At 38.2% G+C, this 25595-nt stretch overlaps 2 protein-coding genes and 2 pseudogenes across 9 annotated transcripts in view; all 4 read right to left on the bottom strand.

The window, feature by feature from the left end:
* Positions 1-25595, bottom strand: part of LOC121244336 (putative disease resistance protein At3g14460) — a 110042-nt gene that overhangs the window by 14487 nt on the left and 69960 nt on the right. The window contains exons 1-4 of one of the 8 annotated variants that reach the window (XM_041142363.1): positions 20800-24680; positions 20473-20537; positions 19807-20054; positions 9505-9508 (exon numbers count right to left, since the gene is read on the bottom strand). In XM_041142363.1, coding sequence (XP_040998297.1) covers positions 20808-24365 — 3558 coding nt within the window. In that variant the 5' untranslated portion in view covers positions 24366-24680 and the 3' untranslated portion in view covers positions 9505-9508; positions 19807-20054; positions 20473-20537; positions 20800-20807. Of the gene's footprint in view, positions 1-4353; positions 4413-4534; positions 4659-9504; positions 9509-19643; positions 19769-19806; positions 20055-20472; positions 20538-20799; positions 24681-25595 lie in introns of those variants that run through there. The other 7 variants (XM_041142362.1, XM_041142368.1, XM_041142364.1 and 4 more) reach the window with 7 other exon arrangements.
* On the bottom strand, positions 995-2176 carry LOC121244258 (annotated as a pseudogene).
* On the bottom strand, positions 10822-10968 carry LOC121245151 (annotated as a pseudogene).
* LOC121244257 (putative disease resistance protein RGA3) lies at positions 13290-17314 on the bottom strand. Its single transcript, XM_041142272.1, has 4 exons — positions 16453-17314; positions 13763-13829; positions 13606-13732; positions 13290-13465 (listed from the first exon to the last, which is right to left on the bottom strand). The coding sequence occupies exons 1-4, from the start codon at positions 17223-17225 to the stop codon at positions 13290-13292; spliced, it is 1143 nt and encodes a 380-aa protein (XP_040998206.1). The 5' UTR covers positions 17226-17314.

Here is a 25595-nt window from a genome sequence, read left to right as displayed (position 1 = left end):
AATGCTCCTTCCAGTTCGAGCATTGTTGGCACTTGTTAAAGGACTAACCTAAATGGATTTGGCATTCGACAAAGGAGGATACAAAGCGAAGGAAGACGATGTCCCCGTCCTCGTCCCCGTCCCCGACCCCGACCCCGACTCGATGTTCGAGCGCTACAGTGGATTCAGTTTTTGATCTCGAGGTAGATAATGTGATAGATAATGACGTAATCGAATTGGACCAACCAATGGGAAGGAAAGCTGAAAAAGGAACACAAAGGGCCCAAGCCACGTCAGTACAGGAGATTGTTGGACTCAGCAAGCTGAAGTATACATTTTTTTAGGACTCACGTGCTCAAGAGAAAGAGTATTTTCGCCTCAAGGCCGAAAAGATGGAGTATGATAAGGAAAAAGAAATAAATTTCATCCGTCTCAAGGATGAAAGACTGAGGTTTGAAGCTGAGAGGATGGAAAATGAGAAGGAAAAATAGTTAAATAAAATCCGTCAAGATGATGAAAGACTGAAGTTGGAGGCGGATAAACTAGTGCTCGCCAAGAAGGAAGCAGATCATGGCATTATGATGATGGACGTGAGTGCCATGCCAGGACAACAACAATTATATTTCCAGCAACTACAGAGGGAAATCATGGCGAGATGCAATGATGCAGGACATTGGGATTGATAAAATTTTTTCTGTAAAAAATTTATTTCTTTATTTACTTTTTGTTTCAAAAAATGATGGATGACAATATTATTAATATTAAGATAGTTAAATTTTTAATTTGGATTGTGTAAATTGATATTTTGAAACAAGGAAATTAGTTATTACAATTTCAGAAATTATTACAGATTACCTCAAATATAATCACTACTAACATGAAGGAAATACGAATGGAAATTTAATTAACTCAAATATAGTTTATACTAACATGAAGGAAGTACGAATTGAAATTTAATCAACTCAAATATAGTCACTATAACATGAAGGAAATACCAATCAATTATGCAACATGTCTACGGTTGGGAATATAATAGCGATTGATGTTCAATTAGATCTGCTTGGAGCTGATGATGTGTCGAGGTGTCTCTAATATGATGATGACGCTGGATAAAGTTCGTAAGCTCAGTTGTATGATTGTGCAACAGTTCCGGGACTTCATTATGAAGTTGATCATACTCAATGTTCGGACCCTCACTATTATCACGCTCGTCTTCATTAATCATATTATGTAGAATAACACATGCCTTCATTATATTTGTTAGTTCCTTGATTTTGAACATTCGGAAAAGTCCACGAATGATTACAAATCGTTGTTGAAGTACCCCAAATGCACGCTCGACATCTTTTCTTGCGGATTCTTGTGCTTTCACAAAAAAAATTTTCTTATTCCCTTGTGGTGATGGAATCGTCTTCACAAAAGTTCGCCACTTGGGATAAATACCATCTGCAAGGTAATACCCCATCTGGTAGTGGTTGCCATTGATTGTGTAATTGACTGCAAGAGCACGCCCTTGGGCAAGTTCTGTGAAAATAGAAGATTTCTCTAGCACATTAATGTCGTTATGTGAACCGGGCATATAAAAAATGCATGCTATATCCAGAGATCATATGTAACAACTACTTCTAAAATAATGGTTGGTTCACGAATGTGGCTGAAGTACATACATTTCCAAGCTGCGGGATAATTTTTTCACTTCCAATGCATGCAGTCAATGCTTCCCAATATTCCAGGGAATCCTCGTTGTTCACCAACCGCAAGCAATCGAGCAATATTATTGGTATTTGGAGACCGTAAATATTCATTTGAAAAAACACTTACTATTGTCTCAGAGAATTTTTTTAAGACTCTCCATTGCGGTGCTTTCACCAATACGTATGTATTCATCCATAAAATCTCCAGTAACCCCATATGCCAGCATTCTAAGTGTTGCGGTTATCTTTTGCATAGAAGATAAATCGAGTCTTCCGGCATTATCTCTTCTCTGGGTGAAGTACGGCTTGTAAGACTCTACCTCATTTAGAATACGGAGAAATAGGGGACGACTCATCTGAAATCTCTTTCGAAATAGATTCGTGGGATATCCTGAATTTTCTGCGAAATAGGCGCTCGTGCCCTTGAATATGATCAGGCCAAATAAACTTACGGCGTTAGCGATTGGCACGATGCCTCGATAACTGTCTATCGGCCTAGTCATTAAGAACAACATCCAACTCATTTTAAGATGATAAGTATGTGAGCAATTTGCGAATGAATGTACGAGCCATTTGATGAAATGAGTGAGAGATCAAGGGAGACTATTGAAATTCGATTCTTTAGATGAAATAAGACTTAAGATAGTGAAAATGTGAATGAAGGCAGAATGCGTATTTATAGAGGAAAAAATTATTGTTACATATAGGACAAAAAATATTACTGTTTGAGACTGGAGAAAAAAGTTGCCATTGGAGAAAAGACAAATTCAGTTACCGTTAGAGGTAGGAGTTCAAATTGATAGATTTTGAGAAAGTCTTCAAAATCTTACCAGTAGAGAAAGGAGAAAAAATATTGCCGTTATAGAAATTAAAAAAAAAATGCACATATTAAAAAAAATTACTATTTTTATAATACGGATTTTGGTTTGAAAGATAATACTATATCCGGTAGTCAAAATCGTATAAGTATTTAGTAGAATGTGATATTTGAAAAGAAGATAATAAGATATAAGAGTTAGTAGTTAGATTGTAAATTGAAGTGAGAGAAAAAAATAATAAAAAAAGAATAGATAAATATTATTTAATAGAATAGAAATAGAGATGAGAAATAGGATGTATGAGGTTTTTAAAAGATGAATAAAATTTATAAAAAACTTTTAAAAAATGTGATTTTCAGTTAAATTATAGAGAATTTATAAAGAACCGAATGCTCTAAAAAGAGGCTAAAGAGATAGAATTTCAAATTTCGTGAGAATTACTTTTATGGCAGATGGCTCAACTTTTATCTCATTAATTATTGCTGACTTAGTAGCCAAAGTCTCCAACTTTGATCAAGTCTTTTTTCCAGTACACTGCTTTTTCTTTGATTCATTAATTCAATCACCACATGAGTTGGCCACGTTACTTGAACAAAGAAAAACTCTATTTATAAATAGACATGGATATGCTTACATGGCATGATTTATAAATTCAATATTGCCATATAATTAGTGATGTAGATAAATTCAATGTGGCCAAATTGAATAAATGATGTATCTCAAGAATCAAGGTATAGACTACTCCACTACATGAGAGAGAAAAAAAAAGAATAAAAATATTATAAAATAAAAAAATTATTTGAATATAATTGTTTATTGAAATTTTAAAAAGTTATAATTTATCTGTGTTTTGTTTGAAAGTTTAGACAAGTTGTATAGAATTTTGTATATTTGTACAATAATTAGGAAATGATTTGATGATTTAATTTATAAATCCTCAAACCACAAAAGTTGCTGGAGTCATGTCTCACAATCATTTCCAGTATAAAATGGCAAATCTCGCAAGCATTTTGCTCGAGCTTGAGTTTGTCTTAGAATGAAGCCTCACGAATTTTTTAAAGAATTTGGTAAAACTTGTCTCGGCCGTGTGCACTGAATTCCAAGTTTTTGCAACTTTCTATCCAATTTCAATTAGGTGATATGAAATTAGTTAAGGTAATCATCTGAGTCCTCGAGACAACCTTGTAAATAAAAAATTATTTACAAAAAAAATTCATAAATAAAAATCAAAGATATAAGAGAAGGGGATAGAAAACTCAGAACAAAAGCCTTAATCCTCAAAAATATAAGTCCATTTTAGTGTTTCACTTTTTCCCAAGCAAAATAAAAATATGGTAAGTTATTTTTATAAATTTATATATTTTCCTCCTCTTCTTGTACATCGCAGGTTTGGAATCTACTGAATTGGTTTATTATTATTTTTTTCTTTTTTAAATCATTGAGTTGCCGAGAGTGGATGAGAAATTCAAAGCTACAAAAAGAAATGCTTGGAAATTACGGGTATAGAATTTGTAGTTCTAACATGAAAATGGGATTACTTTGATTCATTACAAATTTACAATTAGATATAATAAATGAAAAATTGCATCAACAGGGAAAAAAAAAAACAGAGAACGTTTGAAGCACCTTCTTGACACCTCTTATATATAAGCATTGGGGCTCCAAAATATTACCATGAGAAGGTGTCGCTTATATATAAGCATTGGGGCTCCAAAACTACAAAGAAAGACTTGGCATGCCAACAACAACTTGCTGCTGCAATTTTAGAATAATCCATGATCCAGCCATTGTGAAAACAGCAAATATATGGGGTTTGAAGAGCGCAATCTAATGTTTGTGAGCTTGGCCCACCCCACTGAGAATTGCTTTGAAAAGGCCATCCATCGCTGCTTGCTTTAGAACTTTCTTGTACTCCTTCAACCTGAGAACAAGAGTAGCAGTTCTTTTCTATTAATTTTCTGTTAGTATACCTAAAAAGCTCTTGGCTTATGGAATTCACTAAAATCCTAACAGTTGTTCCATGCATCAATCTCTTATATTAACTTGAAAGTGGTTTGCTCCATGGTAAGAGAAATATCAGAGCAGGAGAAAAGCAATATTACTTGTACATCCATTTTTCAGACAGCAATTGGAAGTTTCAACAGCTTGCATCAGTCTTTTGAACCATCTACAATCATTGAACAGATAAATATTTATCTGTAAAACAGAGGATTTTTTTTTTCTTTCTCTATACCAATTTCTGTATTTATATTCATATAAGAGAAGGGGAAAGAAAACTTAGAACAAAAGTCTCAATAGTCAATTCAGTTACTGGAATGAATAATGGACCTAAAGTTTGAGCCCATGTTCCTTGGGATTTGTCATGTAGGGGGATTGCAGAAAATGATGGTGTTCATTCACCAACTTCTAAGAAAATCTATGATCACTAATACACAACTGTTAGAGCAACCAAAATTAAATAAGCTAAATCATCAATTTGTATTAGGGAAGACCTTCTAATCAAGCTTTGACATGTAAATACTCTGTACCCTCCAAAAACAATGCCAAAGGAACTGCTAAAAGTACTTTGTTTGAAATACATGCATATATATACTGATATAGATCATATAGATATTTCCCTCTTCTTATTATAAACTTCATTTTCTTCTCAAAGTTTTCTTCTTTAATTTCTTTTTGTCTTTCATCAGAGAGATTCAGAGCAAAAGAAATACAAAATAAATGGCCGATGCATTTCATGAAGATTGTGATTATCTATTCATGAAGACAGTTCTTGTTTTCCTCGTTTGAGACTCGGGGGTTGGGAAACGATGAGGGATTTTCTTGTTTTTATCATTATTATTATTATTGGAGAAACTCAGCTAAAGTAGCTTGCAAGGGTGGGTCCAGTTTAAACTCAGCCAGAGGACTTCTATGTAAGGATAATTCCAGTAGGAATTCTGTGTTTCCACTACAAAGAAATCAATGAAAATTCAAACCATCGTAATCTTTAATTATTTCATCAAACAATATCTCTGCATTACAATGCTGGTCCTTATTATAACGGAGACGGGAGCAAACTAAGGAAACTTTCTCAAATGGAAACCTTTTTGACAAAATAACAAACTAAGGAAACTTGTTATAATAGAAACTTGTTGAAAAAATAAAACATCCTTAACAATCGTATTCATAACCCAATGTCATGCAAATTGTACTTGACTCACCTTACAGCAAGTCAGACTCAACTTTCCCATGTATATATATGCAGAATAAAAGGGCAGTGGTCCTTCCATGCCTCACCATTTTATTTTCTGGTATAAGTAAGATAATAAGATGTTATTATATATGTGGCATATATATGCAGAGAGCATCACAAAACCATCAAAGAGTAACCTATATTCCTGTTATAGATCAGGAATAAATGCAAAGAGTAAAACCACGGAGGAAAAACAGGAAAAAAAAAAGCTATATTACAAAATGAACGTTTTCATCATGGAAAACTTCCACCTGAAACTTCGAGGGTGTGATGAAGAATGCTCCTCTGCCTCCTGGTTTGGTGTGTGGGCCGGGAGTGTTGAACTAATCAAGTTGCAGGTTTCTTCTTCTCTGTCAAACGAACAAAGGACCTTCTAATTAGACATGGCAAATAACAATACAAATACAAAGTATGAATAACGTATAAACCGGGATTATGTACCTTTTCAACTCCCAATGATTTGCCAAATATGTATTGATCAGCAATATATGCCATTCTTTCTCATGCCCTTAAGGTAAATACTCCAAGAATGGCATACCCCAACAAGAATAGTCGGAGCATTCAGCAAACCGTCAAGAATAACAGCAAGAAACAGGAGCAGCAGAACCATTCCAACACCAGCATTCAGGTCACAACCAAAAGAACTCACGAGCAAATAAGCATATTTAGTTTTCATCAAAGGGATATGTTCCTTGCAGAGTCAGTAGAAGACATCTGTTTATAGAAAGTTGCTGGAGTGAGGGAGGCAGTCCATTCTCGGGGAAGGACGTGAGCTTCTCGCACTTATAGATATACAATTTCAAGAGTGAGAAAGGCAGGCCATTCTTAGGAATTGATGTGAGCTTTCCGCACTCTTCAATACGTAGCTGCTCAAGAGAGGTGAGGCTTCGAAAGCCTTCAGACGACAGGGCTTCTAGGTTCGGGAAGAGTTCAATGGTGAGGTTGGTTAGAGAGTCAGCTGGCAGTTTCTTCTCTGGAAAGGACACCACATGCTGACATCCACCACTAACGACAAGTCGGCTAAGAGATGTAAGCCGATGCAACCCCCACTCAAACAAGGCCTTAGTGATGTTGAGATAGTCAGAATACCAAAATAAAATGAAGTCTGGCTTCAATTGAATACCAGTTTCTTGAGTGTATTCATATATATATAGATGAGTACAAAGTAGTTCAAATTATGTTATCTAGATAGATACAACAATTCAAATATTTAAAACCTCTACTAACAGAACTAGATAACTAGATAACTATAGAACACTAACAGCATATTGATGAAATCTGCAGTGATTTACTAGATAACTACATCAACAACTAGATAACCATCGTAACAGATTGATCTTGATGAGGTCCTGATATCTCGGAGCTGATATGTCTAACATTCCCCTTCAAGGTGATGGGAAGATCTCGAACCATCAGCTTGTCACGAAGGAACAAAAATCTGGCTGAAGTGAGACCCTTTGTAAAAATGTCTGAAGGTTGAGCTGCTGTAGAGATGTAACCTGCTTGTATGTCTTTGTTAAAGATCTTCTCTCTGATAAAATGATAATCGACCTCAATATGTTTGGTACGTGCATGAAATACTGGATTAGAAGATAGAGCCAAAGCACCAAGATTATCTACCCATAGACATGGAGCACTAGTTAGTGGTATGTGCAGCTCCTTCAAGAGCATGCGAAGCCAATAGAGTTCAGCCACAGTGAATGCCATAGACCTGTATTCTGCTTCTGTGCTTGATCTTGCTACAACGGGTTGCTTCTTGGCTGACCAAGAAATAAGGCAGGGACCAAGATATATACAATAGCCAGATGTGGATTTCCTGTCATCAGGAGACCCTGCCCAATCAGAATCACAAAAACCATTAAGTTGCAGGGAGCCCTTGTTGAAGTTGAGACCAAACTGTAAGGTGCCCTTTAGATACCGTAACACTCTCTTAGCTGCTACTAGATGGTCAGTGGTTGGGCAATGTAAGAATTGACATAGTTGGTTCACACTGAAGGATAGATCAGGTTTGGTAAGTGTGAGATACTGTAAAGCTCCCACCAAAGTTCTATATTCAGTAGGATCATTGAGTGGATCCCCTGAAAATTTGGAAAGTTTGGAACCTGAGGTGCATGGTGTGGAAGCTGGTTTAGCACCAGCCATCCTTGTGCGATTCAATAGATCAGTAGCATACTTTCCTTGATTGAGATGGAGACCTTCTGATGTTTTTGTGACTTGAATTCCCAGAAAATAAGAGAGGGAACCAAGATCTTTGACAGCAAACTCAGCACTAAGATGAGTAATAAGATGATCAATGGAAGAGGAGGAATTACTTGCAATTATTATGTCATCAACATAAATAAGCACATAAACAGAAATGTGGTTCAAATGTAATGTAAAAAGAGATGTATCAACTGTGGAGCCATTGAACCCGAGAGCAAGTAAAGCTTGTGACAGTCTGAAGAACCAAGCTCTAGGAGCTTGTTTGAGTCCATAGATGGACTTATGTAATTTGCACACATGATCAGAGAGATGAGGATCCTCAAACCCTTTAGGTTGTTCCATGTAAACCTCCTCTTCAAGAAAACCATGTAAAAAGGCATTGGAGATGTCAAGTTGTTTGATAAACCAGTCATGATGAACAGCTAATGCTAGTACCAATCGAATTGTGGCTGGTTTAATAACAGGACTAAATGTCTCATTAAAGTCCACCCCATCAATTTGATCAAATCCTTTAGCCACTAATCTGGCCTTGTAACGATCAATACTCCCATCTGATTTTTGTTTGAGCTTAAACACCCACTTATTCCTGACAACTTTCTTATGGCAAGGTCGTGGACACAAAGTCCATGTTTTGTTGACTATGAGGGCATTATATTCAGCCTGCATAGCATCAAGCCAATGCTGGTTCTTCACTGCTTCCTTATAGGTTTGGGGTTCAGAAGGTAAAGTGATGGTAGAGAGAGCTTGGAGAGGATATTTGGTGGAGTAGTAGAGATGGTAGTCTGGAAATTGTTTAGGTTTGGAGGAGTTGGTCATGGATCGTGTAATGATTTGAGTGGAGGAGGAGGCAGGCAGATTTATGGTGGTGAGAGGCGTGGAATTAGGTGAAGGAAGTGGGAGATCAGGTGAGGAGGAAACAGGTGGGGTTTCAGAGATAAGATCATTATGAAGAGCAGGTGGAGAAAAGCAGGTTGTGTTTCTGATATGGGAGCATTATGTGGACTAGGTGGGCTTGTGTCATTGGGAAAAATAAGTTCAGGTTAGACAGATGAGGGTGATGTATCAAAGGAAGAGGTTGTGACAGTGAATGTAGGAGGTGTAATAATAGGAAAAGAAGAAACTGAATTAGGAGGCAAGGGATTAGAGAAAGAACCTGATTGTGAGGCACTGACAGAGGAGGGAAAAGTATCCTGCAAGGGTGAGGAAGGAGCAGCTGGAGCCCTTGTATTAGAAGCAGGAAAATTCAATTCATCAAAGATGACATGTCTGGAGATGTAGACTTTCTGAGAATTTAAATCCAAGCATCGATATCCCTTCTGATTTGAGCTATACCCGAGAAAGACACACTTGGTACTTCTAAAGGCTAATTTGTGGGTGTTGTAAGGTCTAAGCAAAGGGTAACATGCACAACCAAATGTCTTTAGGTAGGAGTAATCTGGTGGTTTGTTGAATAAGGTGAAGAATGGTGACTGATTGTTAAGGACAGGTGTAGAAAGCCTATTGATGACATATATGGCAGTGAGAAAAGCATTAACCCAGTAGCATGATGGAAGATGGGACTGAGCTAAAAGTGATAAACCTGTCTCAGTAATATGCCTATGTTTTCTCTCTGAAATCCCATTTTGCTCAGAAGTATGAGGACAAGTGAGCTTATGTAAAATTCCATTGACAGAGAGGAAATTTTTGAAATTAGTAGAGAGGTATTCTCCACCATTGTCAGTCAAAAGTTGTTTGATTTTTCCAAAAAATTGAGTTTCAACAAGTTGTTTAAACTGAAGAAAACAAGAGAATACATCAGATTTGAATTTCAAAGGAAACAACCAGGTAAATCTGGAAAAATCATCAATAAATATAACATAGAGCTTACATCCACTGAGAGAAGCAACTGGAGAGATCCAAACATCTGAGTGTATTAACTCAAGAGGATGTGTGGATCTGTTATTGGACTCGGAAAATGGAAGTTTGTGACTCTTAGCAACTTGACAAGACTCACACAGATTATTCTGTTTTACAGGACCAGAAATAGGAAGCAAAGCTTCTCGAATGACCCTAGCAACTGTGGACTCAGAGGCATGAGCCAATCTTGAATGCCAGATGTTTATTGGAGCTTTGACACCTTGTAATGCAGTGAAAGAGGAAATATGAGCAGCTTTAGGATTAGATTTCTTGAGTTTCAGCTGCTTAAGATATATGGGATACAGTCCAGCTTCACTCTGCCCTTGAAGAAGTATTTCCTTGCTCTGTAGGTCCTTCACAAAGAAATGAGATGATGTGAGCTCAAAGTAACAATCATTGTCATTGCAAAATTTCTGGATGGATAAAAGATTAGAAGATGCATTAGGGCAATGTAAGATATTGTGTAAAAGAAACTTGTTTTTGGAGTTAAGGAGCATAGAAGAACCAGTGTTGGTGATGAGCAGGCCTCCTCCATTGCCCACTGTGACCTGATCTTTGCCCTGATAAGGCTGTTGTTGTAGAGTCAAGTTGTCCAATTCAGAAGTAATATGGTTGTTGGCACCACTGTCAAGATACCAAGGTTGTTCAACTTCTTGTGTGCCATGAGTGTGGGCAGCCATAGCTGCCAACTAAGCTGGTGGATGTCGACCTTGGTAAGTAAAGTCCATCCTGTGATAGCAATCAAGGGCTTGATGGTTATTTTTGCCACAGATTTGGCATGGTGGGAATTTGGTGGAGGTGAAGGGGCTGCTGGATGATGGTGGCTTAAGGGAGAAGTTGCTAGGATGTGAACTGGCAGGAGGTCGATTATAGTTGGAAGACTTGCCTTGCTGGGTGGGGTATTTGGATTTCTTGCCATGGGTAAACTTTGGTTTGTTTGTGAAGAAAGCAAACTGAGTGCCATCACTGGGAAGGGTCTTGTTTTGAGATTCAAGTAATTGCTCATAATTGAGCAATTCAGTTTGAAAATCATCAAATGAAATTGATTTGTCTCGAGTGGCAAAATTAAGAGATGTGATGAAAGGATTATAAATGGAATTAAGACCCCCGATGACATAGGAGATCAAGTCTCCTCATCAACAGGTTTACCTGCTGCTGTGAGCTGGTCAGACCAGTTTTTGGCAAGGATCAAGTAATCAGAGTAGATTTTAGTGCCCTGCTGCAATGTTTGAAGCTGTCTTTTGAGATGGGAAATGCGAGATCTGGACTGAGGAGCAAATCTGCTAGCCAATGTATTCCATACCATTTTAGATGTTGTCAATCCATACACTGTGGATAGGATCTTCTCACTGAGAGTGGCGTTTAACCAGGCCAAAATAAATTGATCTTTCTTCTGCCAAACCAAGTAATCTGGATTGAGATGAGAAGTAGATTTCCCAGTGGAATCAAGAAGATATTGAGATGGACAGATTTCTGATCCATCAACAATGCTTAGTAAGTCATGGCTTCTAAGCACAGGAATGAATTGGGTAATCCAATTCAGATAATTGGTTCCATCTAGTTTGACAGAAACCAGAGAGGTAATGTTTGGGATAACAAAAGAGGGATTGGATGAGGCCATATTGGATCGAGTTGCGTGAGCAATTTAATGCTCTGATACCAAGTCAGAATACCAAAATAAAATGAAGTCTGGCTTCAATTGAATACCAGTTTCTTGAGTGTATTCATATATATATAGATGAGTACAAAGTAGTTCAAATTATGTTATCTAGATAGATACAACAATTCAAATATTTAAAACCTCTACTAACAGAACTAGATAACTAGATAACTATAGAACACTAACAGCATACTGATGAAATCTGCAGTGATTTACTAGATAACTACATCAACAACTAGATAACCGTCGTAACAGATTGATCTTGATGAGGTCCTGATATCTCGGAGCTGATATGTCTAACAGAGATCAGATATCACAAGGGATCTTAGGTTGATGGGAAATCCTACTTCCGGAAAGAACAAAATTCCTGGACATGCCTTTATTTGCAATTCTTGAAGAGAGGTGAGGCCGTGTATGCAATTGGGTAAGGCCTGCATTTTCTCACAGCCGGAAATTTGAAGCAATCTCAGGTGGGAAGTGAGCAACTTTTCCTCCGGAAAGCAAACAAGAGTTGCACAATTACAAATATCAATCTCATCTAGATGGCAGAGGCTGAGTATTCCCATCGGTAATGATACAAGGCTTTCACAACTTGAGATTCTAATGACTTCAAGAAATGATTTGTGATGAAACCTCTTTGCAATTGTCTCCAACTTTTGACAATAGCGAATACTTAATTGTTTAAGTGTTACAGGTAATTCTCTGCTTGAGGTCAAGGATTTAAGGGATAGACAATTTTCAATATACAAGTACTCGAGAAGAGAAGTGTTGCTGCTGCTGCAGTTAGTGTCATCCCCATTAAGCAATACCAGCATATTCTTGCAATGTATTATCTCTTAGTCACTTTAGAGTTGGGGGTAACTGGACTTTTGCAAAGTATAGTAGGGAATCGCATTTTACAATTTGAATGTACTCCAGACATGTGATGTTGTACATCGTTGCCTTGGGTAAGGATTCTAGGACAATGCAATTTCGGATCTTGATTTCTCTGAGCATGGATGGCATGCCAAGTTGAAGCTGCTCTTCTACTTCTTCTGCCACCAAAGAAACTAGTTTGATACAGTCCTCAATCTTCAAAACACGAAGACATGGGAGCTGTGGTAGTGATCCCACATCATGTGACCACAAATGTGTCAAGTCTTTGCACTTGAAAATTGCTAAATCTTCTGCCTTTGTGAGCCCATCCATAGTAGACCCTTTTATTCGACAAGTGAATTCTGAAATTGTAGAAAGAGACATAAAATTTAATGAGTTGAAGTTAACCTTACCTCCACACACCACTCCTTTGGATCTATCAATCTCAACTTGGCAAAGCTCAGAAAAGCTTGAAATCGAAACTTCCAACTGCCGGCATCCATATATCACATCTTTCTCTAGTAAGGGAAGGTGGTTTGGTAACTTTCCCAAAAGCTTGGGACAGTATCCTATAAAAAGCTTTTACAGGTGTGGGAATTCTCCATAAGAAATCCAGTTCTCCCATTCTCCCATCCCCTTGAAATACAGCATCTCCAAGGATCTAAAAGTCTGTTGGCAATTTTTCCCATAGAACTCCGCACCTATATTCTTCAAGCTAGCCATGCCTTCGATCGAAAGGTCTTTGAGTGATGGTAACTGCCCAATTGGTGGCAATGATGTGCATTTTTTACAATTTTCAATCCTTAGGAGCACCATATTAGGAAATGAGGAATATCTTAACCAAGATGGAAATCTTGTACCACCATAGCATCTGATAATGAGCTCTTTCAAACTGCCTGTCGGGTGTAGCATGCTAAGTATATCTAATTCACTTGTTCTGTCTTTTGACTTGTTCAAGTTGTCACTCCATTCCAATAACAAGCCATCAAGGCTAACTTTTCAATTAACTTAGCATCCCTTGCATCCCTAGGTTCAGTCACATTCTCCAATATTGAAATACAGAGTGTCCCTTGAAGATGCAATAAAGGCCCCAGCTCCTTTACTCCAGAGAAACTTGCTTCTCCCACAACTAGATGAGACAGTGTCCGTAGACATGTCAATTTACCTATTTGTGGAGGCATTCCTTCCAATGAGGATGTATTTAAAATATTGAGGTGGCGGAAGTTGACAAGTTCTCAAAATTTGAAGGTAGTTTGTTTAGAAAAGGACATTGCTCCAATATCAATGTTTGCAAGTTGTAGAGAGTGGTTATTGATTCAGGCATGCTTGTGATTGGAGTGTCAGAGAGGTCAAGATATCGAAGATGTTTTAGATCTCCAATTGAATTTGGAAGCTTCTAGATGCAGTACCCACTTAAAGAGAGCACCTGTAGGCATTGCAATTTTGACAACAGTTGAAGAGGAACCTCATGAGCCAAGAAACAATACCCTGGACTTTGTGGAAGCATAAATGCCATGAATGTACGTAAACATGTAAGTTCTGAAAAGGCCTCAAACTGTTTAGTGCCACAACCTTGATGAGACGAATGTTGAGCCCTTTTATAAATTTTCCTCTGCTCACTACTCCCAAATCTTTCCTCCATTCTTAAGTATATATCTCCTGCAACTAATTGAGCCAAATCATTCATGATGTCATGCATTAAAAATATTGAGTCATCATGGTTTGATTGTTGGAAAAATGTGTGGCGCCCCCAATCCCCCTTATATAAATACACAGGGATCGAGACGCCAGGATGGTGACAACACGGTCACACATCCCAACGAAGTGCCAGTGTGTGTACATGCAACAGTGTACAAATATAATAACGCAGCGGATAGTCAACTAAGTACCAGAATTTAAATACAAATATTTAAAACAATTTATCTTTAAAAAAAATTATACAGTCATCCCAAATATAATACAAAAGGTGAATACATAAACTGATAAAAACACATAACTCACTAAACAGGAGCAATCCCAGATCACTCCTCCAACGGAGCCAAGCTAAGGCTCGACATCATCATCTGCATCAAAATCTGCGATACCATAAAATGGTACCACAGGTAAGTATAAACCAAACAACTCTCGGGATAAAAATACATTAATGCAACCAACAATATAGCAAAATACATTTAGCCATAAAATATCATTTTTTCCCAGAAAAATGATTATTTCCAACACACGCCAAAAATCCCATTTTGGCCCAAAATATCCGTAACACATTTTCCCATAAAATGATTCACACAAACAATCCAGTTATCGGACACTGTAGGCGGGAATCGCAGGCGGGACTCTACCACCGTCCCTGCTTACCACCATCCCTACCGCGTGCACCGTAGGTGGGAATCACAGGCGGGACACAACCACCATCCCTGCTTACCACCATCCCTAACGCGTGCACCGTAGGCGGGAATCACAGGCGGGACTCTACCACCATCCCTGCTTACCACCATCCCTACAGTTCCTTTACACACAATAAATACTTAACAGAGCACTGTAGGCGGGAATCACAGGCGGGACACAACCACCATCCCTGCTTACCACCATCCCTACAGTCTCTTTTCCTTTTACTCACATGAAAATCCAAATCCAATAAATACATGAACATGTATGCAATCATGCGAAAACCCAGTTTTCTTTATAAACATGATCATGCATGCAATATGCGATGTACGTGAACAAGTCATAACCAACAACCAACAACCACAATGCAAACAAACACAACTCCGTCCACAATCCATCCGACCCCCGAAACTCCTCGGACTCAGTCCGGCAAAACAACCCAATTCACAGATAATATGCGTTAGTGCAAAAATATATTTAAATCACGAAAGTTCTTTAAGGAAAATACTTACAGTGCAATATAATAATTTCCGGAGGATCTCGAAGTTGCAAGTGGTGATTTCTGAGCAACACCACAGTGTAAAATACACTGTGGCCGTGGGTCACATTTACCAACTTTTCAACGAGGACAAACGAAGACCCAAGATTGATAGGGTAGGGCCTAGGGAGGTCGGTGAAGCCAATGGTGGTGGTGGTTTGCCGTGGGTGGCGGCGGAATGGGCGGTAGAAGACCAAAATGCCCAAATCGGAAATGTAGTTGGTGGAGCTTCACCGGTGACGGATCGGAGGTGGGGTTGGGTCCAATGGGTTGCCAAGAGGTCGGGGATGAAGTGGTAGGAAGATGGTGGCCAATGGTGGTGCGACGGCGGCGCTACGGCGGAAGGAGTGCCGCGGCTTCGAAGAGCTACTGGTGGTTAACGGCGGCACGGATGGAGGTGAGATTGGTGGGGTGAGGTCGCCGGCGGCTGGGGAAGCTAATGGGCTGGGCGGTGAGGGCCACCGCCGGCTCACGGCGGCGCTGGCGTGAAGGTGGCCCGCGACTTCGTGGGGGGCGTGTGGGCTACCGGCGGCGAGGTAGGGGCTGAGGTTTGGGAGGTGAGGTCGCCGGAGGGAGGGGGAGCTGGTCGGCTGGGCGGTGTCGCGCACGGCGGCGCGACGGCGGCGCTGGGAGGAGACGAAGGAAACGGGCGGAGGAGAGGAGAGAGAGAGGTCGCGCGGGAGAGGAGAGGAAATGAGGAAAAAAAAAAAGAAAAGAAAGAAAAGAAAAAGGAAGGAAAGAAAAAATGGAGGAAAAGAAATGAGGTCCAATCCTCATAACTTGGGTCACAAAAAAAGATCCAACGGAGACGATTTTAAAACCACAAGTTAAATAAAATAATTTAAACGTAATGGTAAAGTCAAATTGAAATAATTAAATCCCACAGTAATTAATTTAAATATTAAAAGCAATTTAAATGCATAATAATAAATAAATATTTGGAAAGCACAAAAAAATAATTTTCACCAAATAAAATCATAGAAATAAACTTACTAAAAATCCAACCAATTTTAAAATAAGAGGATAAATTTTTGAACAATCAAAAATAATCCTTCAGTAAAAATACACTGAAATACGGGGTGTTACAAAATGACCTCGGCAATAGATTGCGAAAACACTCTTTAGTGAAATCTTCCATTTGCTTTTCCCCTTCTTGTGGCTGAATTAAACCCTCTGCCATCCATAATAGAACCAACTATTGCTCCTTAAATTCATAGTCCTTTGGAAATATTGAACAGTAGGCAAAGCATCTCTTCAAATGTGCAGAGAGATGGTAGTAGCTGAACATAAGAGTTGGAACAATTCCACTTCTCTCCTTTGGTATATCCCATATATTTTTATTCAATACTTCTTTCCACTCATCGGGATCCTCCTTGAAACGTAAAAGGCCTCCAAAGGATTTTGCTGCCAAAGGCAAGCCTTTACACCTTATCACAATTTTCTCACCAATATCTTTAAGATTTGGATGTGTAATGAAGTCTCTTGCCCCGAATGCATGTCGGGTAAATATAGATAAACAAGCATAATTTGACAACACATGCAAACAATAAGCTTGAATGGTACCCATCATTGATGAAACTCCTCGGTTACGAGTTGTTATGACAATTCTACTTCCCGAAGCCCCTACTTCAAAAGGAGCATGTAGGATACTCCAGTCGTGGTAGTTCTCATTCCAAATATCATCCAGAATGACAAGAAACTTCTTCCCCTTTAGTTTCTCCTTTAGTTTGACTTGCAATAAATTGAGATCATTGTCATTGCAACTTCTAGAGGTGACAGATTTTAAAATCATTTTTGTCACCTTAACAGCATCAAATTCTTCGGAAACACAAGCCCATGCTTTCAGGTCAAAAAAGCTTTGCATCTTTTCATCATTGTATACAAGTTGAGTAAGAGTTGTCTTCCCTATACCGCCCATGCCAAGTATAGGAATCACAGAGAGTTCGGCATCCTCAGTTTCTGCACTCATCAGTAAATCAAGTATAGCCTGTTTTTCTTTTTCTCTACCATAAACATGAGCTTCATTCACTAAAGAAGTTAGGACTAGTGTCCCTCTTATTCTATGTGACCTCCTATCAACATTTTGTCTAAAATTCAGTTCACCTTGTCTTGCGGCAAGATCGTTGAATCGTTCAGTGATTTTCTTTATCTTTGACTGGAGCCTAGTGTTGATAATAAAACGAGAAACACAACTATGTATGAGTTTTCGTACCTTACTTGAGCTACCTTGGTTTTCATTCATCAATGATTCGGTTGTAAACTCGTCCAATATGTCTTCCAGGTCGTAAGCAAGATCTCTGAGATCATCCAGCCACATAGTCACTACTCTGAGAGTCTGCTGCTTCTCCTCTGCATCATCAAGCACCGCCCGAATTCTTGTAAATGTTTTCCTCCACTTGTTTAGATTTTCTAGAAGTCCCCATCGACGTGCAAAGTCCAACAATTGAGGAGACACCAATTGCTCGAGCAACGTTTCAATGACCGAAGAAAGAAAGAGCTCTTTTACTTCTATGGCGTTCTCTGTATAAAGGAATGACCGTGTAATGACACAAAGATAGCCAAGAAGTCCAATTCAAAGACAAGTAATTAGTTTCTTCTACAAAAACTTTTGCACTAGTCTCAAATGTTCATATCACTTGAACAGTTCAATTTTAAAAAATTAAACAAAAAACTTCCATTTTCTATTGAATAATAGAATAGGTAAAGAATGCAAAAAGTCTCAGGGCTGTTTTGGATTGAGAGATGAAATGAGATTGTTTTAGATGAAAAATGAAAGTTGAAAAAGATATTGTTAGAATATTATTTTTTAATATTATTATTGTGTTGGGATTTAAAAAAGTTGAATTGAGATTTGAAAAAATTGAATTGTTTATTATACTTTGTGTGAAAATTTGATAAAGTTGTAATGATGAGATGAAATAAAACACTTTCTGAATCTAAGCGGAGCCTAAGAATTATAGCGGCCTACTCCGTCCATAGAAAACTATTATGAAATTAAAGTCCACTTGTACAGTATTATCTCTCTTTATCTAGAGCAATTTCCTCGAAATTGTTTGATTTCTCTCTTTATTTGTCGAGGCAAGTATTTATCCCAAGAATTTCGTGTAAAGTAGGGTACCTAGATGGCTCAGTTTTGATGGCATTAATAGTTGACTCACTAGCCAGCTCTATAAATTTGTAGTCATATCAAACTCCAAAGACTTGTGCTCAAGTCTTTTTCCCTCTCTGTTTTTTCTTTGATTTCTCTAATTCAATCACATCAGTGGAGTCCACCAAACTTTGGCCACATTAATTGAACTAACCTACCGAATCCAAGTGATGAAAACTTTAAAAAATAAAAATCCAGGGAGAATAACCCGTTTCATTCTTATAGCACAATTGAAGATTTTTCAAAGAATTTAAGGAATATGTGACACTAGCTAGCTGTATGATGCTTTGTGAACAATTAAGCATTTTTTTTCTCTCTTTGGAATGTTGTCCATTGCTCATCCTTGTACTAACAACTAATTCAGATTGCAGTCTGTGTTTGTATGAATTCAATTAGAAAATCAAAATGATAGTCCAGTCCATAAGTGGGCTAGCACAGCAGGAGATTTTATGGAATTATGGAAACAATTGAATGTGCTTGGAAGAAGAGGAGGTGAGCTTAGTGGCCTGCACAATGAGGAGAATCTGGCTGAGAAGAAACTCATTCATCTTTGAGAAGAAGTTTGAGAGCCTGAGGTCACTACTCCTTGCTGCTAAGCAGAACATGGATGATTGCAGAGCAGCAAACATTAACCTCAAACCTAATCATGTGGATAGGAGTTTGGATTGGTGGGAGAAACCTGATAATATGGTTTGTAAAGTGAATTGGGATGCAGCTCTTGATGTGAAGAATAAAAAGGTGGGTATTGGGGTTATAATCAGAGACTCGGAAGGGGAGATTCTTGCTTGTCTTTGCTCAATGATTAATGCTCACTTGAAGCCTGTTATGGTTGAGGCAGATGCTCTGAGAAGAGCCATGAACCTATATCTGGAGTTGGGTCTGTCCAATGTGATTTTGGAGAGAGACTCACTGGTAATTGTAAAGGACACAAATAGCAAGGAGGAAATATGGGCAGATTATGGAGTCATAATTGACGATACCAGAAGAATGCTTGAGGACAATTTGAACTGGGTTGTGAATTTTACCGATAGGGAAGCTAATAATGTAGCTCATTTACTGGCCAAATTGGCTCTTACTTGTACTAAAGAATACGTGTGGATAGAGGAGGGTCCCTTACAGATTATGAATTCTGTGCTAAGGGAGAAATACTGTAATGACTAATTTTTTGGTTGATAGTGAAATATACCATTTATACTTCAAAAAAAAAAGTTAGAAAATCAAAATAGAAGAACTCCACAAAAAAGAAAAATTTTCCAAATATTGATTACAACAATTTCAATGGATTTCTACAAACAAATATACAACCTTGAGGATAGCTACACTGTAATGGGGAAAAAAGGGAATTGAGAAAATAGAATGGCAATCTCAAATTGGGTTGAAAGTGGGGAAATCAACCCCCCACCACTTTCTCAGACTTGTCCAAGGCAATCTAGAACTTCACCCCATATTTTTGCAATCCAAAGACAGAGAGTATGATGGTATAGTTTGCACTTCTAGCCTGCTTCTTCTGCAATTTGTAATGGCAGAGGTTTCTAACGGCCATTGCCTGTGAACGTGCTTGGCCTGGGAACTTGAGAACTGGTTATTGGCTTCTCCAACGGCTTCAAAGCAGCCATGATCTCAGCAAACGTGGGTCTCAATTTTGGCTCTCTAAAATGTTAAATTGAGTCTTTTGTCAGGAATGCAGAAATGAATTTGAGAATGCTCGTTACACTATCACAACCATAATAAACACAAAAGTAGAATTCCGATCCAACACTACTAATTCATTAGAGAATTTAACCTTTTATGATCTTTTTCAATGGCACTATCATTATGTACTTGGGCAACAGTTTATACTCAAATTTTTTTTAAGAGAGCACAAAGATCATTCTTTGTCCATCCACCTTAGGAATGAATTGGACAAGGAAGACAGTTCTTTTGGAGAAAAGAAGAGAAGAAGATAAGCCTTAACCAATTGGTAGCAAGAAATGGTAGTAGTTTATACATGGTGTTAATGGTTGAAATTCAATCATTCAACGTAACATGAAAGGTAGCAGAATTAATAGCAAGAGAAAAGCAATATTACTTGCACATCCAATTTTCAGATGGCAGTCGGAAGTTGCAACGACTTGCGTCAGTCTTTTGAAAAATCTGCAAGCATTGAACAAATAAACATGCATCTGCTTATATATATATATATATATATATATATATATTCATATTCTTAATCGGTAAAACAGAGGATTTTTTTCTATTCCGATTTATGTATTTATATGGATGTAAAGACATCCTTAACAATCATATTCATAACCCAATGTCATGCAATCGACGATTTGACGAGAAGCAAATCCATAAATGAAAAAAATAATAAATCCATAAATGGAAATTTGGATCAGAGTCAGAACAAACTTACCATTGGATTTACTCCTCTGTTTCTGTCTCATAAAGGTATTTTCCATTAATTCGAACACAAGGGATGTCAGCTATCCTGCGCCTCTCTCCTCTCTGATCTTTCTTGCAGCGTTCTTCCAGCAGAGGACATTTATCGATTAGAAGTCGCTGTAGTGAGGAAGGTAGGCCATTCTTTGGTAAGGACATCAACTTTTGGCAATTAGAGATACGAAGCTCTAGGAGTGAGGGAGGCAGGCCATTATTTGGTAAGGACATCAACTTTTGGCAAGAAGAGATATAAAGTTGCAGGAGTGAGGGAGGCAGGCCATCCTCTGGAAAACACATGAGCTTCTTACAGTCAGAAATCTTGAGTGTTTTAAGAGTGGTGAGTTTTCTTAAACCCAAGGAAGACGGGCATTCCAGATTCGAGAATTCTGAGATGTAGAGGCTTGTTAGAGAGGCAGGCAACGTCATCTCTGGAAAGGACACCAGATGTTGACATCCACAGATTTCAAGTTCATTAAGAGAAGTGAGGTTGTCCAGCCCCCAATCGAACAAGGCTTTTGTGATTTTAAGATGAGAGATCTTGAGTGTTGTTAGGTTTGTGGGAAAACCTTCTTTGGGAAATGATAAAATGCTCAGACAATTCTTTATTTTCAAATCTCGAAGAGAGGTGAGGTTGTGTATGCCGTTCAAGAATTGAAGATTTTCATAATTTTCAAAGGAGATATTTGTAAGAAATGAGTTATGATGAAAACTCTTGGCTACTGATTCCAGCTTCGGACAGTTCTGAATATAGAGGCATTGAAGTGTGGTAGGTAATTCCCCGCTTGCTGTTAAGGATTCAAGGGATGGACAATTCCTAACTTGCAAGACCTCAAGAAGAGATGTGATGCCACTACTGCAAGTATTACTGTTGTTTGTATTATTATCATCATCCTCCACCAAATTCCTCATACTCTTGCATGCCCATATACGTAGCTGCTTTAAACTTGGAGGCAAATGGCTTCTTGCAAAATGCGTTAGCGAGTCACAATTTTGGATAACAATAGACTGAAGACATGAGTTGTTGTACATCAATGCCTTGGGTAATGATTCCAAGGCTATGCAATCCCTGATATCAATAGATGTGATTCTAAGTTGGAGACGCTCTTGATCGACTTCTTCCGCCACCAAAGAGACTAGCTTGCGACAATGAGAAATGTCGAGAGAATCCAGAAATGGGAGATCATGTGGCAGTGATCCCACCTTGTCTGACCACAAAGTCGTCAGCTCCTCACAGTATCTAATATTTAACTCTTCCAACTCTGCCAGACCTTCCATATCTGAAATTGGTGAAAGTAATCTGAAGAATCTTATTGATTTGAATGTGACCTTGCTTCCACACACCACCCCTATCATAAGAAGCCCTCTGAGATTCTCAATGTAAAATTTGCATTTATCTGGAAAGCATGAAAGTGAGACCACCAACTGCGCACAACCATATATCACAACTTTGTTTAGTAAAGGAAGGTTGTTCGGTAACTTCCCTAATAGCTTCGGACAATTATGAATGGAAAGCTCAAGCAGATTTGGGAAATCTTCACAAGGACTCCAATTCTCCCACTCCTCCATGTCATGGAAATGCAAAGTCTCTAAATTACCGCCACAAAATTCAGAACCAACACTCTTCACGTTAGCCATGCCCTTGATCCAAAGATTTTTGAGTGATGGCAAATATTGCCCCAATGGAGGTAATGATGTGCACTTGCGACAATTATTTAATGTCAAGTAGACCATATGAGGAAATGAAGGAGATGTTAACCAATTAGGAAATTTTGTACTACCATAGTTATTTATAACCAGCTTCGTCAAAGCATCGTGAGGGCGTAGCCCATTTAGTACCTCTAGTTCATTTGTCCTGTCTTTTGACTCATCAATGTGCCAACTCCATTCCAATGACAACATACTAATTTTTGCCTTTTTAATTAATTCAGCATCTTTTGCATCCTTTGGTTCAACCACATTCTCTAATCTTGAAATGCAGAGGTTCTCTCGAAGATGCTTCAAAGGTCCAAGCTCCTTTATTCCAGAGCAACTGTCTTTTTCCACAACAAGATTAGACAGTGTTTGAAGACAAGTTAGTTTACCTATTTGGATAGGCATCCCTTCCAAATTATATGCACCTTCAATGTTGAGGTGACGCAGGTTGACCAAGTTGCATAACATTGAAGGTAATTTCTTTAGATGATTACAGTTCTCCAACAACAATGTTTGTAAGTTGTAGAGACTAGTTATTGATTCTGGCAGGCCTCGAATTCGAGTTTTGGAAAGGTTAAGGTACCGTAGATGCTTCAAATCACCAATAGAATCCGATAGCTCTCTTATGTTGTATCCATTGAAAGATAACACCCTTAAACAACGTAATGTTGGAACCAATTCAAAATGAACATGATGAGCCAAATAGCAATCACTTGGTTCTGGCAGCATGAAAGGTAAGAATGTACGTAAACTTGTGAATTTAGAAAAAACCTCAAACTTTTTAGTTACATCATATTGGCTTCCCAAATAAGATGAGTGGCGTGCCTTTATAGGAATATTCCCATGCTTATCTTCCATTCTATAGCACGTATCGCCTGCAACCGACTGAGCCAAATCATTGATGAGGTCATGCATCACAAATCGTGATTCAATTTTTTTTTTTACAACCAAGTGTGTCCAGGCCAGCTTGCGCTCACCTTGATTAATCCCACGTGACTGTTGGAAAAATGACCTTGACAACAGATTACGAAAATATTCGGAACCCAAATCTTCCATTTCCTCTTCATCTTGTCGTGGTTGAATCAAACCTTCTGCCATCCATAATAGAACCACCTCATTCTCTTCAAATTCATAATCCTTCGGTAGTATTGAGCAGTATGCAAAGCACCTCTTTAAATGTGAAGGGAGATTGTCATAGCTTACCATAAGAGAGGAAGGAATTCCACTTTCTTCCGCTGGAATATCCCATATCTTATTCCTCAAAACTTTTTCCCATTCTTTTTGGTCTTTTTGTTTACTGCGTATGACTCCTGCAATAGTTTTTACTGCCAATGGCAAGCCTTTACACCTTCTAACGAGTTCCTCTCCAATAACTTTAAGATCTGGATGCGCATTGATGTCTCTTGCATGATCCAATGCATGTTGGGAAAATATGGACAAACAAGCTTCATTTGATAACAATTCCAACTGAAAAGGCTCAACTTCCTTGTTTCCCATTAGATACGAGACTTTCTGGTTACGGGTTGTGACAATAATACTACTTCTCGAAGCCCCTACTTCAAAAGGAGCACGCAGGTGAGTCCAATCAATGTAGTTCTCGTTCCAAACATCATCAAGAATTACTAGAAACCTTTTCCCACTTAGTTTCTCCTTCAATTTTTCTTGCAACCAATTTAGATCTTTGCCATCACAGTTTTCTGCGGTCAAAGATTGTAAAATTGTTTTTGTAATTGCAGCAACATCAAAATTTTCTGAAACACAAGCCCATGCTTTCAGATTGAAAAAGCTCTCCACTTTTTTATCATTGTATACAAGCTGGGCAAGTGTTGTTTTTCCAATACCCCCCATACCAACTATGGGAATCACATTGGGTACTTTATTCGAAGCATCACTATGTTTTTCACTGACCAATAACTGAAGTACAGCCCCTCTGACTTCCTCCCTACCATATATGTGATCTTCGGTCACCAAGGAAGTTGAGGGAGATTTGATCTCTCTTCTTTTGCTTGGTCTCGTACTAGAATTTTCCTTCAAATTCAGTTGATATTTTTGTATCACGAGATCATTAAATCTTGTATTTATTTTCTCTATCTTTGAATACAGCCTAATCTTGAACTTAACATCACTTGGAGTAAAAGCAGTAAACCAAGAAGGGATGATATTTCGTACCATACTAGCGCTAGCTTGACTTTCACCGGTCATCAACTCGCGTTCATGCAAAGCTTCTGTGGCAAACTCATCCAGTAAATCTTCCATGTCGTAGAACAAGTCTCTGAGATCATCAAGCCAATCTTTCACCGTCTTTTCAGTCCGTTGCTGCTCCTCTGCATCATCAAGCACCCGTTGAATTTTTGTCATGTTTTTGCGCCACTTGTCCAGCTCTTCTCGAATTCCCTCTAGGCGAGCAAATTTCAGCAAGTCGGAAGACAACAGTCGGTCAAACAATACGTCAAGGCATTTAGAAACAAGGAACTCTGCCATTTTTTTTCGTTGGAGAAAGGAATTGAATTAAGGAGAAAGTATGCAAATAAAGAAACACTACTGTTTTAGGCCTTTGTTGTTTTGGTGAGAGAGAAAGAAGAAGGAAGCAAGACTACTTATTTCCCAAGCGTATGGCATTTCTGTATTCAGTTAGGCAGGGCCCGCCATTATCATTATCAATCTGAGCTGCTCAATTAATGTTGGATCCTAATTTGTAAAAGATTAATGCACTCTGTGAATTTGTAAAAACTGAAAGTGCTATAAGATTTTATTTAAGAAAACTAGAAAGTTCGAAAAAAAAAAAACTCCATTGCTTCGGAATATAATGAAGTTCTAAGTATCATTTTTCTTCTCAAAACCAAATTCATTATCACGAGCCTTTTTCCTTTCTCTATATTTTTTTTTTTTAAAATTCTATTCTTCGGACTGCTCGCATTCAATCGTGGAAATTACTCTAATGGGTAGATGGCTCAGTTTTTATGGCATTAATTATTTTGCCAAAGTCTCCGATCCTTTCTTTCAAGTCTTCTTCCAGTACTGTTTTTTTTTTTTTTTTTTTTTTTAATTCAATCACATGGTATGGACTACTGATCCACC

This window comes from Juglans microcarpa x Juglans regia, chromosome 8S, assembly GCF_004785595.1.
Source record: "Juglans microcarpa x Juglans regia isolate MS1-56 chromosome 8S, Jm3101_v1.0, whole genome shotgun sequence".
Classification (NCBI taxonomy): domain Eukaryota; kingdom Viridiplantae; phylum Streptophyta; class Magnoliopsida; order Fagales; family Juglandaceae; genus Juglans; species Juglans microcarpa x Juglans regia.
This window is presented reverse-complemented; position numbering and strand designations above follow the sequence as displayed.

Bases quoted from the DNA above. Each gene is read 5' to 3' on its own strand.
- LOC121244257 (XM_041142272.1), bottom strand. From the start codon at position 17,225: ATGAGTGCAGAAACTGAGGATGCCGAACTCTCTGTGATTCCTATACTT. The intron at 13,733-13,762 runs GTGCTCTCTTTA...TACTGCATCTAG, and splicing joins CAAAATTGCAATGCCTACAG to AAGCTTCCAAATTCAATTGG. The intron at 13,466-13,605 runs GTCCTTTTCTAA...TGTCTCATCTAG, and splicing joins AACATTGATATTGGAGCAAT to TTGTGGGAGAAGCAAGTTTC.